This window comes from Oncorhynchus tshawytscha, linkage group LG10 (assembly GCF_018296145.1).
Source record: "Oncorhynchus tshawytscha isolate Ot180627B linkage group LG10, Otsh_v2.0, whole genome shotgun sequence".
NCBI lineage: Eukaryota > Metazoa > Chordata > Actinopteri > Salmoniformes > Salmonidae > Oncorhynchus > Oncorhynchus tshawytscha.
In genome coordinates, this window is record NC_056438.1 from 2,242,313 (window position 1) to 2,258,138 (window position 15,826).

Consider the following 15,826-nt stretch of genomic DNA (forward strand, 5'->3'; position numbering starts at 1 on the left):
ACTGACCTTCATGTCTTAAAGTAATGATGGACTGTCGTTTCTCTTTGTTTATTTGAGCTGTTCTTGACATAATATGGACTTGGACTTTTACCAATTAGGTCTATCTTCTGTATAGCACCACTACCTTGTCACAACACAGGTGATTGGCTCAAACATATTAAGAAGGAAATAAATTCCACAAATTAACTTAATCCAGGTGACTACCAAGCTAGTTGAGAGAATGCCAAGAGTGAAAGCTGTCATCAAGACAAAGGGTGGCTATTTTGAAAAAAATATTTAAATATATTTAGATTTGTTTAACACTATTTTGGTTAATACATGATTCCATATGTGTTATTTCATAGATCTGATGTCTTCACTATTATTCTACAATGTAGAAAATACTACAGTATATTTTTTAAATATGTTATAGACAGTATGCAGATAGAATATGTAGTATATCTGTAGAATACTTAGGATAGAATAGTATATGTACAGCAATAGTTGAATAGGACGGACTTGACTAGAATACAGTATATACATGAGAAATCAGTAAAACAGTATGTAAACATTATTAAAGAGACCAGTGTTCCATCTCTATGTAAACATTATTAAAGAGACCAGTGTTCCATCTCTATGTTCCATCTCTATGTACACATTATTAAAGAGACCAGTGTTCCATCTCTATGTTCCATCTCTATGTAAACATTATTAAAGAGACCAGTGTTCCATCTCTATGTAAACATTATTAAAGAGACCAGTGTTCCATCTCTATGTTCCATCTCTATGTAAACATTATTAAAGAGACCAGTGTTCCATCTCTATGTTCCATCTCTATGTAAACATTATTAAAGAGACCAGTGTTCCATCTCTATGTAAACATTATTAAAGAGACCAGTGTTCCATCTCTATGTTCCATCTCTATGTAAACATTATTAAAGAGACCAGTGTTCCATCTCTATGTTCCATCTCTATGTGAACATTATTAAAGAGACCAGTGTTCCATCTCTATGTAAACATTATTAAAGAGACCAGTGTTCCATCTCTATGTTCCATCTCTATGTAAACATTATTAAAGAGACCAGTGTTCCATCTCTATGTAAACATTATTAAAGAGACCAGTGTTCCATCTCTATGTAAACATTATTAAAGAGACCAGTGTTCCATCTCTATGTGCAACATTATTAAAGACACCAGTGTTCCATCTCTATGTTCCATCTCTATGTAAACATTATTAAAGAGACCAGTGTTCCATCTCTATGTTCCATCTCTATGTAAACATTATTAAAGAGACCAGTGTTCCATCTCTATGTAAACATTATTAAAGAGACCAGTGTTCCATCTCTATGTAAACATTATTAAAGAGACCAGTGTTCCATCTCTATGTGCAACATTATTAAAGAGACCAGTGTTCCATCTCTATGTTCCATCTCTATGTAAACATTATTAAAGAGACCAGTGTTCCATCTCTATGTTCCATCTCTATGTAAACATTATTAAAGAGACCAGTGTTCCATCTCTATGTAAACATTATTAAAGAGACCAGTGTTCCATCTCTATGTAAACATTATTAAAGAGACCAGTGTTCCATCCATCTCTATGTTTATTAAAGAGACCATGTTCCAACTCTATGTTCCATCTCTACATTATTAAAGAGACCAGTGTTCCATCTCTATGTTCCATCTCTATGTAAACATTATTAAAGAGACCAGTGTTCCATCTCTATGTAAACATTATTAAAGAGACCAGTGTTCCATCTCTATGTGAACATTATTAAAGAGACCAGTGTTCCATCTCTATGTGCAACATTATTAAAGAGACCAGTGTTCCATCTCTATGTAAACATTATTAAAGAGACCAGTGTTCCATCTCTATGTGAACATTATTAAAGAGACCAGTGTTCCATCTCTATGTTCCATCTCTATGTGAACATTATTAAAGAGACCAGTGTTCCATCTCTATGTTCCATCTCTATGTGAACATTATTAAAGAGACCAGTGTTCCATCTCTATGTTCCATCTCTATGTAAACATTATTAAAGAGACCAGTGTTCCATCTCTATGTAAACATTATTAAAGAGACCAGTGTTCCATCTCTATGTAAACATTATTAAAGAGACCAGTGTTCCATCTCTATGTAAACATTATTAAAGAGACCAGTGTTCCATCTCTATGTAAACATTATTAAAGAGACCAGTGTTCCATCTCTATGTGCAACAGCCTCAAAGGTGCAGGGTTGTAACTGAGTAACCGAGTTACCGGGTGGTGACAGTGACTAAGTTCAGGGCAGGATGCTGAGTGGAGGCCTAGCTAGTGATGGCTATTTAACAGTCTGATGGCCATGAGATAGAAGCTGTTTTTCAGTCTCTCGGTCCCAGCTTTGATGCACCTGTACTGACCTCGCCTTCTGGATGGAAGTGGGGTGAACAGGCAGTGGCTCGTGTAGTTGATGTCCCTGATTATCTTTTTGGCCTTCCTGTGACATCGGGTGGTGTAGCTGTCCTGGAGGGCAGGTAGACTGCCCTCTGTGATGCGTTGGGCAGACCTCACTATCCTCTGGAGAGCCCTGCAGTTGTGGACGGTGCAGTTGCCGTACCAGGCGGTGATGCAGCCTGACAGGATGCTCTCAATGGTGCATCTGTAAAAGTTTGTGAGGGTTTTAGGGGCCAAGCCAAATTTCTTCAGACTCCTGAGGTTGAAGAGGCGCTGCTGCCTCTTCTTCACTATGCTGTCTGTGTGGGTGGACCATTTCAGGTTGTCCGTGATGTGTATGCCGAGGAACTTGAAGCTCTTCACCTTCTCCACTGTGGCCCTGTCGATGTGGCTAGGGCCGTGCTCCCTCTTCTGTTTCCCTGAAGTCCACGATCAGCTCCTTCATTTTGTTGATGTTGAGTGAGAGGTTATTTTCCTGGCACCACTCTGCCAGGTCCCTCACCTCCTCCCTGTAGGATGTCTCATCGTTGTTGGTATCAGGCCTACCACTGTTGGGTCGTCTTCAAACTTGATGATTGAGTTGGAGGCGTGTGTGGCCACGCGGTCATGGGTGAACAGGGAGTACAGGAGGGGGCTGAGCACGCACCCTTGTGGGGCCCCAGTGTTGAGGATCAGAGTAGTGTTTCCTACCTTCACCACCTGGGGGCGGCCCGTCAGGAAGTCCAGGACTCAAGTTGCACAGGGCGGGGATGAGACCCAGGGCCCCGAGTCTAATGATGAGCTTGGAGTGTACTGTGGCGTTGAAGGCTGAGCTGTAGTCAATGAACAGCATTCTTACATTAGTATTCCTCTTGTCCAGATGGGATAGGGCAGTGGGCAGTGCGATGGCGATTGCATCGTTTGTGGATCTATTTGGGCTGTAAGCAAATTGAAGTGGGTCTATGGTGGCTGGTAAGGTGGAGGTGATATGGTCCTTGACTAGTCTCTCAAAGCACTTCATGATGACGGATGTGAGTGCTACGGGGCGATAGTCATTTAGTTCAGTTACCTTGGCTTTCTTGGGTACAAGAACGATGGTGGACATCTTGACGCAAGTGGGGACAGCAGACTGTGTTAGGGATTGATTATGTCCATAAACACTCCAGCCAGCTGGTCTGTGTATGCCTCTGAGGACACGGCTTGGGATGCCGTCTGGGCCGGCAGCCTTGCCAGACTTAACATGTTTAAATGTCTGACTCACGTCGGCCACGGAGAAGGAGAGCCCACAGACCTCGAGAGCTGCCCGCATCGGTGACACTGTGTTATCCTCGAAGCGGGCGAAGATGATGTTTAGCTTGTCCGAGAGCAAATGGCTACCCAGACTACTTGCATTGTCCCCCCTCCATCCCTCTGTTCATTATCTACTCACAGTCACTTTAATAACTCTACCTACATGTACATATTAAATCAACTAACCGGTGCCCCCGCACATTGCCTCTGTACCGGTACCCTCTGTATGTAGCCTCACTACTGTTACTTTACTGCTGCTCTTTAATTATTTGTAATATTTATTTGTATTTTTTACTTATCTATTTTTTACTAAACACTTATTTTTCTTAAAACTGCATTGTTGGTTAAGGGCTTGTAAGTTAGCATTTCACTGTAAGGTCTACACCTGTTGTATCCAGCTAAAATTTGATTTGATTTGGAGGCTAGTGACAGACAGACAGGGTGACGTGGAGGCTAGTGACAGACAGACAGGGTGACGTGGAGGCTAGTGACAGACAGACAGAGTGACGTGGAGGCTAGTGACAGACAGACAGGGTGACGTGGAGGCTAGTGACAGACAGACAGAGTGACGTGGAGGCTAGTGACGGACAGACAGGGTGACGTGGAGGCTAGTGACAGACAGACAGGGTGACGTGGAGGCTAGTGACAGACAGACAGAGTGACGTGGAGGCTAGTGACAGACAGACAGGGTGACGTGGAGGCTAGTGACAGACAGACAGGGTGACGTGGAGGCTAGTGACAGACAGACAGGGTGACGTGGAGGCTAGTGACAGACAGACGTGGAGGCTAGTGACGTGGAGAGGCTAGTGACAGACAGACAGAGTGACGTGGAGACTAGTGACAGACAGACAGGGTGACAGTGGAGGCTAGTGACAGACAGACAGAGTGACGTGGAGGCTAGTGACAGACAGACAGGGTGACGTGGAGGCTAGTGACAGACAGACAGAGTGACGTGGAGGCTAGTGACAGACAGACAGGGTGACGTGGAGGCTAGTGACAGACAGACAGGGTGAGGCGTGGAGGCTAGCGACAGACAGACAGGGTGACGTGGAGACTAGTGAGGCAGACAGACAGAGTGGAGGCGTGGAGGCTAGTGACAGACAGACAGGGTGACGTGGAGGCTAGTGACAGACAGACAGGGTGACGTGGAGGCTAGTGACAGACAGACAGAGTGACGTGGAGGCTAGTGACAGACAGACAGAGTGAGGCGTGGAGACTAGCGTGGAGACTAGGACAGACAGAGTGACGTGGAGACTAGCGACGGACAGACAGAGTGAGGCGTGTGAGACTGAGCGAGGCTAGGACAGACAGACAGTGAGACTAGCGTGGACTAGACAGGTAGACTGACAGACAGACGTGGAGGGACAGACAGACAGAGTGAGGCTAGTGACAGACAGACAGGGTGACGTGGAGGCTAGTGAGACAGACAGACAGAGTGACGTGGAGGCTAGTGACAGACAGACAGAGTGAGGCGTGACGGACAGAGACGTGGAGTGACAGACAGACAGGGTGACGTGGAGACTAGCGACGGACAGACAGAGTGACGTGGAGACTAGCGACGGACAGACAGAGTGACGTGGAGACTAGCGACAGACACGTAGATAAATCTGTCTATCTGATCGTATGCTCATCAGGATGCAAAGCAGCATCCTGCCTGAACCATTCTAGATGATTTACTTATTTAACATCGTTGTCCTATACATACACACACAGTGCCTTGTGAAAGGATTCATCCCCCTCTGCATTTTTCCTATTTTGTTGCCTTACAACCTGGAATTAAAATAGATTTTTGTGGGGGGGTTTGTATAATTTGATTTACACAACATGCCAACCACTTTGAAGATGCAAAATATTTTTTTATTGCGAAACGAACAAGGAATAAGACAATAAATAATGAATGTCCTCCTTGCCTGGTCTGTGAGTTCTGGTGGGCCCTCTCTTGGCAGGTTTGTTATGGTGCCATATTCTTTTGTTTTTTAATAATGGATTGAATGGTGCTCAGTGGGATGTTCAAAGTTTCAGATATTTTTTACAACCCAACCCTGATCTGTACTTCTCCACAACTTTGTCCCTGACCTGTTTGGAGAGCTCCTTGGTCTTCATGGTGCTGCTTGCTTAGTGGTGTTGCAGACTCTGGGGCCTTTCAGAACATGTGTATATACACTACTGAGATCATGTGACACTTAGATTGCACACAGGTGGACTTTATTTAACTAATTATGTGACTTCTGAAGGTAATTGGTTGCACCAGATCTTATTTAGGGGCTTCATAGCAAAGGGGTTGAATACATATGGACCCACCACTTTTCTGTTAAGAATTTAGGGGGAATATTTTTAAACAAGTAATTTTTTTTCCATTTCACTTCACCAATTTGGACTATTTTATGTAGGTCCATTACATGAAATCCAAATCAATTTAAATTACAGGTTGTAATGCAACAGGATAAATACCTCTTGCAGGGCCCTGTATCAGTCATACTGTAGCTAGTCTTCCCCCTACACCTCACCTCTCCTCTCACTCAACATCTCAATTATCTATGATGACACATGTTTACACACACACACATGTTTACACACACACACACACACACACACACACACACACACACAAGCACACACACACACACACACAGCACACACACACACACAGACACAGGCAATGTAAAGTAAGAGCTACTCGATGACGTAAAGAGAGACTGAGGTTCTCACAGAGCAAGGAGACTGTTTACACAGTTTGTGTGTGTGTGTGTGTGTGTGTGTGTGTGTGTTTGTGTGTGTGTGTGTGTGTGTGTGTGTGTGTGTGTGTGTGTGTGTGTGTGTGTGTGTCAGTGTGTGTGTATGGATGTACATTTGCATAATTGTTAACATAAACCCTGCCTGTGAAGTCAGACCTCTGTTAGAAGACTCACACACACACACACACACACACACACACACACACACACACACACACACACACACACACACACACACACACACACTGCCATTGACAACAGCGTTAAAGTCTCACTGATGAGCCAGTCAGGTAAGGAAAGAGAGAGAGAGAGAAAGAGAGGGGGGAGAAAAAGGGAGTGACTGATAAAAGGCAGTTCAGTCACTCCCATAAAAGGGAGTGACTGATAAAAGGGAGTGACTGATAAAGGGAGTGACTGATAACAGGGAGTGACTGATAACAGGGAGTGACTGATAAAAGGGAGTAACTGATAAAGGGGAGTGACTGATAAAAGGGAGTGACTGATAAAGAGGAGTGACTGATAAAAGGGAGTGACTGATAAAGGGAGTGACTGATAAAAGGGAGTGACTGATAAAGGGAGTGACTGATAAAAGGGAGTGACTGGTAAAGGGAGTGACTGATAAAAGGGAGTGACTGATAACAGGGAGTGACTGATAAAGGGAGTGACTGGTAAAGGGGAGTGACTGATAAAGGGAGTGACTGATAAAAGGGAGTGACTAATAAAAGGGAGTGACTGATAACAGGGAGTGACTGATAAAGGGAGTGACTGGTAAAGGGAGTGACTGATAAAGGGAGTGACTGATAAAAGGGAGTGACTGATAAAAGGGAGTGACTGGTAAAGGGAGTGACTGATAAAAGGGAGTGACTGATAACAGGGAGTGACTGATAAAGGGAGTGACTGATAAAAGGAGTGACTGATAAAGGGAGTGACTGGTAAAGGGGAGTGACTGATAAAGGGAGTGACTGATAAAAGGGAGTGACTGATAAAAGGGAGTGACTGGTAAAGGGAGTGACTGATAAAAGGGAGTGACTGATAACAGGGAGTGACTGATAAAGGGAGTGACTGATAAAGGGAGTGACTGATAAAAAGGAGTGACTGGTAAAGGGAGTGACTGATAAAGGGAGTGACTGATAAAAGGGAGTGACTAATAAAAGGGAGTGACTGATAACAGGGAGTGACTGATAAAGGGAGTGACTGGTAAAGGGGAGTGACTGATAAAGGGAGTGACTGATAAAAGGGAGTGACTGATAAAAGGCAGTTCAGTCACTCCCATAAAACATAATGTTTTCCTGGCCCACCGCCCTGGACTTGAACAGCCTTTACGACCAGGTCCACAATATTCCATCCCACATATGCCCCCTGGACACAACTATGACAAAACAACCAACAAATACGGTTCACAGCTCCTGTCGCACGCTGGGTCTGTACATAGTCAATGGTAGTCTTTGAGGAGACTCCTATGGTAGGTACACCTATAGCTCTGTTACATCCTGGGTCTGTACATAGTCAATGGGCTTCGAGGAGACTCCTATGGTAGGTACACCTATAGCTCTGTTACATCCTGGGTCTGTACATAGTCAATGGGCTTCGAGGAGACTCCTATGGTAGGTACACCTATAGCTCTGTTACATCCTGGGTCTGTACATAGTCAATGGGCTTCGAGGAGACTCCTATGGTAGGTACACCTATAGCTCTGTTACATCCTGGGTCTGTACATAGTCAATGGGCTTCGAGGGGACTCCTATGGTAGGTACACCTCTAGCTCTGTTACATCCTGGGTCTGTACATAGTCAATGGTAGTCTTCGAGGGGAATCCTATGGTAGGTACATCTATAGCTCATCTCTTGGCAGTAGAAATGTCGACTACTTTATCACTGACCCCAACCCAGAGTCTCTCAGAGAGTTCACAGTCAGTCCACTGACACCCCTATCAGACCACAGCAAAATCACAGTCTAATTGAACAGAGCAATACTCAATCATGAGGCATCAAAACCAAAGGAGCTGAATAATATTAAGAAACGCTCTAGTTGGAAAGAAAGTAGTGTGGAATCCTACCAAAAAACTATTAGAAAACAAGTTCAATCCCTTTTAGACAACTTCCTGGACAAAATGTTCCACTGTAATAGTGAAGGCGTAAACATGGCAGTAGAAAACCTAATCAGTATATTTGACCTCTCAGTTTCTCTATCAAATCTAACAATGTCAACCTTCGAAAATGAACAACAACGACAAATGGTTTGATGAAGAATGCAAAAAAAACCTAAGAAAGAAATTGAGAAACCTGTCCAATTGTCACGTTCTGACCTTAGTTCTGTTGTTATGTCTTTGTTTTAGTATGGTCAGGGCGTGAGTTGGGTGGGTTGTCTATGTTCCTTTTTCTATAATTTGGGATTTTCTGTGTTCGGCCTGGTATGGTTCTCAATCAGAGGCAGCTGTCAATCGTTGTCTCTGATTGAGAACCATACTTAGGCAGCCTGGTTTCACCTTTGAGTTGTGGGTGTTTATTTTCTGTTCTGTGTTTTGTTGCACCGTTCAGGACTGTTCGTTTGTCGTGTTTTGTTTTTGTTTCAGTATTCATTCTTTATTAAATTACAATGAATATTTACCCACGCTGCACCTTGGTCCTCTCTTTCCATTACACCAACCGAAAACATAGAGACCCAGAAAACCCGAGTCTACACCTTCACTATGGAGAATCACTAAAACAATACAGAAATACACTACGGGTTTAGAAGGAACAGCATGTCAGAAATCAGCTCAATGCAACTGAAGAATCCATAGAATCGAACCACTTCTGGGAAAATTGGAAAACACTAAACAAACAACAACATGAAGAGTTATCTATCCAAAACAGAGATGTATGGATAAACCACTTCTCCAATATCTTTATCTCTATAACAAAGAACAAACAGCAAAACATATACATGATCAAATACAAATCTTACTTTCAACTATTACAGACGACCAGAACTCACTGGATTCTCCAATTACATTGAATGAACTACAGGACAAAATAAAAACCCTCCAACCCAAAAAGGCCTGTGGTGTTGATGGTATCCTCAATGAAATGATCAAATATACAGACAACAAATTCAAATTGGCTATACTTAAACTCTTTAAACACTATATAGACCTACAGACACAATATAGACACTATATAGACCTATAGACACTATATAGACACTATATAGACCTATAGACACTATATAGACACTATATAGACCTATAGACACTATATAGACACTATATAGACACTATACAGACCTATATACAATATATAGACATTATATAGATACTATATAGACCTATATACACTATATAGACACTATATAGACACTATATAGACCTACAGACACTATATAGACCTATAGACACTATATAGACCTATAGACACTATATAGACCTATAGACACTATATGGACACTATATAGATACTATATAGACCTATATACACTATATAGACACTATATAGACACTATATAGACCTACAGACACTATATAGACCTATAGACACTATATAGACCTATAGACACTATATAGACCTATAGACACTATATGGACACTATATAGATACTATATAGACCTATATACACTATATAGACACTATATAGACACTATATAGACCTACAGACACTATATAGACCTACAAACACTATATAGACACTATATAGACACTATATAGACCTATAGACCAATATACACTATATAGACAGTATATAGACCAATATACACTATATAGACGCTATATAGACCAATATACACTATATAGATACTATATAGACCAATATACACTATATAGACATTATATAGACCTATAGACACTATATGGACACTATATAGACCTATATACACTATATAGACCTACATACACTATATAGACACTATATAGACCTATATACACTATATCTACACTATATATACACTATAAGGACCTACAGACACTTTATAGACACTATATAGACCTACATACACTATATAGACACTATATAGACCTACAGACTCTGTATAGACACTATATAGACACTATATAGACACTATATAGACCTACAGACACTACATAGACACTATATATACACTATAAGGACCTACAGACACTTTATAGACACTATATAGACCTACATACACTATATAGACACTATATAGACCTACAGACTCTGTATAGACACTATATAGACACTATATAGACACTATATAGACCTATAGACACTATATAGTCCTACCGACACTATATAGACCTACAGACACTACATAGATACTATATATACACTATAAGGACCTACAGACACTTTATAGACACTATATAGACCTACATACACTATATAGACACTATATAGACCTACAGACTCTGTATAGACACTATATAGACACTATATAGACACTATATAGACCTACAGACACTACATAGACACTATATATACACTATAAGGACCTATAGACACTATATAGACCTATATACACTATATAGACCTACATACACTATATAGACACTATATAGCCCTACAGACACTATATAGACCTATAGACACTATATAGACACTATATAGACCTATAGACACTACATAGACACTATATAGATCTAGATACACTATATAGACCTATAGACACTATATAGACCTATAGACACTATATAGACCTATAGACACTATATAGACCTATAGACACTATATAGACCTATATAGACACTATATAGACCTATAGACCAATATACACTATATAGACAGTATATAGACCAATATACACTATATAGACGCTATATAGACCAATATACACTATATAGATACTATATAGACCTATATACACTATATAGACCTACATACACTATATAGACCTATATACACTATATAGCCCTACAGACACTATATAGACCTATAGACACTACATAGACACTATATAGACCTATATACACTATATAGCCCTACAGACACTATATAGACCTATAGACACTACATAGACACTATATATACACTATAAGGACCTACAGACACTTTATAGACACTATATAGACCTACATACACTATATAGACACTATATAGACCTACAGACTCTGTATAGACACTATATAGACACTATATAGACACTATATAGACCTACAGACACTACATAGACACTATATATACACTATAAGGACCTACAGACACTTTATAGACACTATATAGACCTACATACACTATATAGACACTATATAGACCTACAGACTCTGTATAGACACTATATAGACACTATATAGACACTATATAGACCTACAGACACTATATAGTCCTACCGACACTTTATAGACCTACAGACACTACATAGATACTATATATACACTATAAGGACCTACAGACACTTTATAGACACTATATAGACCTACATACACTATATAGACACTATATAGACCTACAGACTCTGTATAGACACTATATAGACACTATATAGACACTATATAGACCTATAGACACTACATAGACACTATATATACACTATAAGGACCTACAGACACTTTATAGACACTATATAGACCTACATACACTATATAGACACTATATAGACCTACAGACTCTGTATAGACACTATATAGACACTATATAGACACTATATAGACCTACAGACACTATATAGTCCTACCGACACTTTATAGACCTACAGACACTACATAGATACTATATAGACCTATATACACTATATAGACACTATATAGATACTATATAGACCTATATACACTATATAGACACTATATAGACCTATAGACACTATATAGACACTATATAGACCTACAAACACTATAAAGACCTACCGACACTTTATAGACCTATAGACACTATATAGACACTATAAGGACCTACAGACACTTTGTAGACACTATATAGACCTATAGACACTATATAGACACTATATATATACTATATAGACCTATATACACTATATAGACACTATATAGATACTATATAGACACTATATAGACCTACAGACACTATATAAACACCATATAGACACTATATAGACACTATATAGACCTACATACACTATATAGACACTATATAGACCTACATACACTATATAGACACTATATAGAGCTATAGACACTATAAAGACCTATAGACACTATATAGACCTACAGACATGATATAGACACTATATAGACACTATATAGACCTACAGACACGATATAGACACTATATAGACACTATATAGAGCTATAGACACTATAAAGACCTATAGACACTATATAGACCTATAGACATGATATAGACACTATATAGACACTATATAGACACTATATAGACCTACATACACTATATAGACACTATATAGACACTATATAGACCTACATACACTATAGAGACACTATATAGACACTATATAGACCTACATACACTATATAGACACTATATAGACACTATATAGACCTACATACACTATATAGACACTATATAGAGCTATAGACACTATAAAGACCTATAGACACTATATAGACCTACAGACATGATATAGACACTATATAGACACTATATAGACCTACAGACACGATATAGACACTATATAGACCTATAGACACTATATAGACACTATATAGACCTATAGACACTATATAGACACTATATAGACCTATAGACACTATATAGACACTATATAGACCTACAGACACGATATAGACACTATATAGACACTATATAGACACTATAAGGACCTACAGACAAAATATAGACCCTATATAGACCTATAGACACTATATAGACATACAGACACTATATAGACCTACATACACTATATAGACACTATAAGGACCTACAGACACTATATAGACACTATATAGACCTATAGACACTATATAGACCTACAGAAATTATATAAACACCATATAGACACCATATAGACCCTATATAGACCTACAGAAACTATATAGACCTATAGACATTATATAGACACTATATAGACCTATAGACACTATATAGACCAATAGACACTATATAGACCTATAGACACTATATAGACACTATATAAACCTACAGACACAATATAGATACTATATAAACCTACAGACACTATATGCTACAGTTTTGGCATTGTAAGCTATCAAAACTCATAGACCTACAGCTCCAGGCTAAATGCAAGGTTGACAGGGAGAGAAGAAGAGAAGGCCCTACAGATCCAGGCTCAATGTAAGGTTGACAGAGAGAGAAGAAGAGAAGGCCCTACAGATCCAGGCTCAATGCAAGGTTGACAGAGAGAGAAGAAGAGAAGGCCCTACAGATCCAGGCTCAATGCAAGGTTGACAGAGAGAGAAGAAGAGAAGGCCCAACAGATCCAGGCTCAATGTAAGGTTGACAGAGAGAGAAGAAGAGAAGGCAGGTATAAAAAGTAGTTACCTGTGTCTGTGGTGGGGTGGATTATGTTTTTCAGCCATGATAGAGAGAGAAGTTGCCGAGGCGTTGGATATAACTGGCCAACTGACCGACTGACATCTGGGGTTAACACTTCTCTCTCTATTCCCCAATCAATTTCTTCCTCTCTCCCTCTCTGTCTCTGCCTCTCTCTCTCTCTCTCTCTCCTTCTCTCTCCCACATAGCTGACATTCTTCAACTAAGCACAACAGCAGGTGCGCTCACAGATCAAGTTCGCGCCAGTCTGTGGCCGTACCGCTCCTCCGCATCTTTCCCTGCGTGCCATGACATGAGCCTGTAGTGCACTGGGCCATACAGCCTTGGCCGCATACCACCCGTGGCAGGGTCGGGTTCAGGGAGAGGAGGGGGAAATCTACAGATGTAGGATCATAATTTGATCACTATTTTGTTGCTGAGAATTTCCTATCAGGATATGCAAACTTGTAAAAAGCCTCGTAAAAGTTTGTAATTTCCACCAAATTCACATAGAAATGTGAGTTATAGATCTGTCTCATTCAAAGCCAGTCTAAGAAGACAGTTCTATGTGCATTATTTCTACGCTTCTGTGCTCAAGTTCAGTTTTAGATTAATTTTTTTACTTTAGGTTTTGTCCACCAGCTTTAAACAGCTGAAAATACAGTAGAATATTTTTGGTTATGGAAAATATATTTCACTATGGTTTAGATGGTACATTGTTGGTTAAGGGGCTTGTAAGTAAACATATTCACAGTAAGGTGTACCGGTTGTGACAAATACAATTCGATTTGATTCCCTACACAATAACCGCTTGTTTTGTTTTGTCACAAAAACTGTAACTAGGGGAATTAGTAAAGTTTTGGTAACCAGGAAATGACGGAGTGATTTCTGCACATAGCACCTTTAATTATGATAATTCACATTTCCTGTTGCGGCAAGGATTTATTTTCCTGCTGTAGTTAACTGTCTCAAATTAAGATCTTACATCTGTAGGGGGAAGATATGGGGAGACGGGGGACATCGGGACTAAAATAAGACTGCAGCTGTTCTTGAGACCAGAAACTAAGACATCCGTGTCTTAAAGAAAAGAACAACTCGCTGGGGCGCACACTGGTTGAATCAAGTGTTTCATTTCAATCAAATTACGTTGAACCAATGTGGAATAGACGTTAAATTGACGTTTGTGCCCCGGTGGGAAAGGTCAACAGGCCTCTAGGTGATATTAAACCTCTTAATACGTACAAGTAGTTCATCTCTATCTCTCTCCATCAGGGTCGGGGTCAATTTGAATTGAAGAAAAAAATCTTTGACATAAATAGTTTCTCCATTTGAGCTGACTAAATAAGAAGTCATTGAAAAAATACACTACCACTCAAATATACACTAACATCCCGGAGTCGCCTCTTCACTGCTGACGTTGAGACTGGTGTTTTGCGGGTACTATTTAATGAAGCTAGGGAATTTAGGGAATCTGTTAGTAGCTAACAGCTAGGTATAGTGTTATAGTCTGGACCTGTAGGGAATCTGTTAGTAGCTAACAGCTAGGTATAGTGTTATAGTCTGGACCTGGAGGGAATCTGTTAGTAGCTAACAGCTAGGTATAGTGTTATAGTCTGGACCTGTAGGGAATCTGTTAGTAGCTAACAGCTAGGTATAGTGTTATAGTCTGGACCTGTAGGGAATCTGTTAACAGTTAGTAGCTAACAGCTAGGTATAGTGTTATAGTCTGGACCTGGAGGGAATCTGTTAGTAGCTAACAGCTAGGTATAGTGCTATAGTCTGGACCTGGAGGGAATCTGTTAGTAGCTAACAGCTAGGTATAGTGTTATAGTCTGGACCTGTAGGGAATCTGTTAGTAGCTAACAGCTAGGTATAGTGTTATAGTCTGGACCTGTAGGGAATCTGTTAGTTAGTAGCTAACAGCTAGGTATAGTGTTATAGTCTGGACCTGGAGGGAATCTGTTAGTAGCTAACAGCTAGGTATAGTGTTATAGTCTGGACCTGTAGGGAATCTGTTAGTAGCTAACACCTAGGTATAGTGTTATAGTCTGGACCTGGAGGGAATCTGTT

At 40.2% G+C, this 15,826-nt stretch overlaps 1 protein-coding gene across 3 annotated transcripts in view; it reads right to left on the reverse strand.

The window, feature by feature from the left end:
• Positions 1 to 14,072, reverse strand: part of aimp1b (aminoacyl tRNA synthetase complex interacting multifunctional protein 1b) — a 35,972-nt gene extending 21,900 nt beyond the window's left edge. For 2 of the 3 annotated variants that reach the window (XM_042327988.1, XM_042327987.1), the window contains exon 1: positions 13,766 to 13,925. In XM_042327988.1, coding sequence (XP_042183922.1) covers positions 13,766 to 13,803 — 38 coding nt within the window. In that variant the 5' untranslated portion in view covers positions 13,804 to 13,925. Of the gene's footprint in view, positions 1 to 13,765; positions 13,926 to 14,005 lie in introns of those variants that run through there. The other variant, XM_042327986.1, reaches the window with a different exon arrangement.
• Positions 14,073 to 15,826: the final 1,754 nt, after the last annotated feature.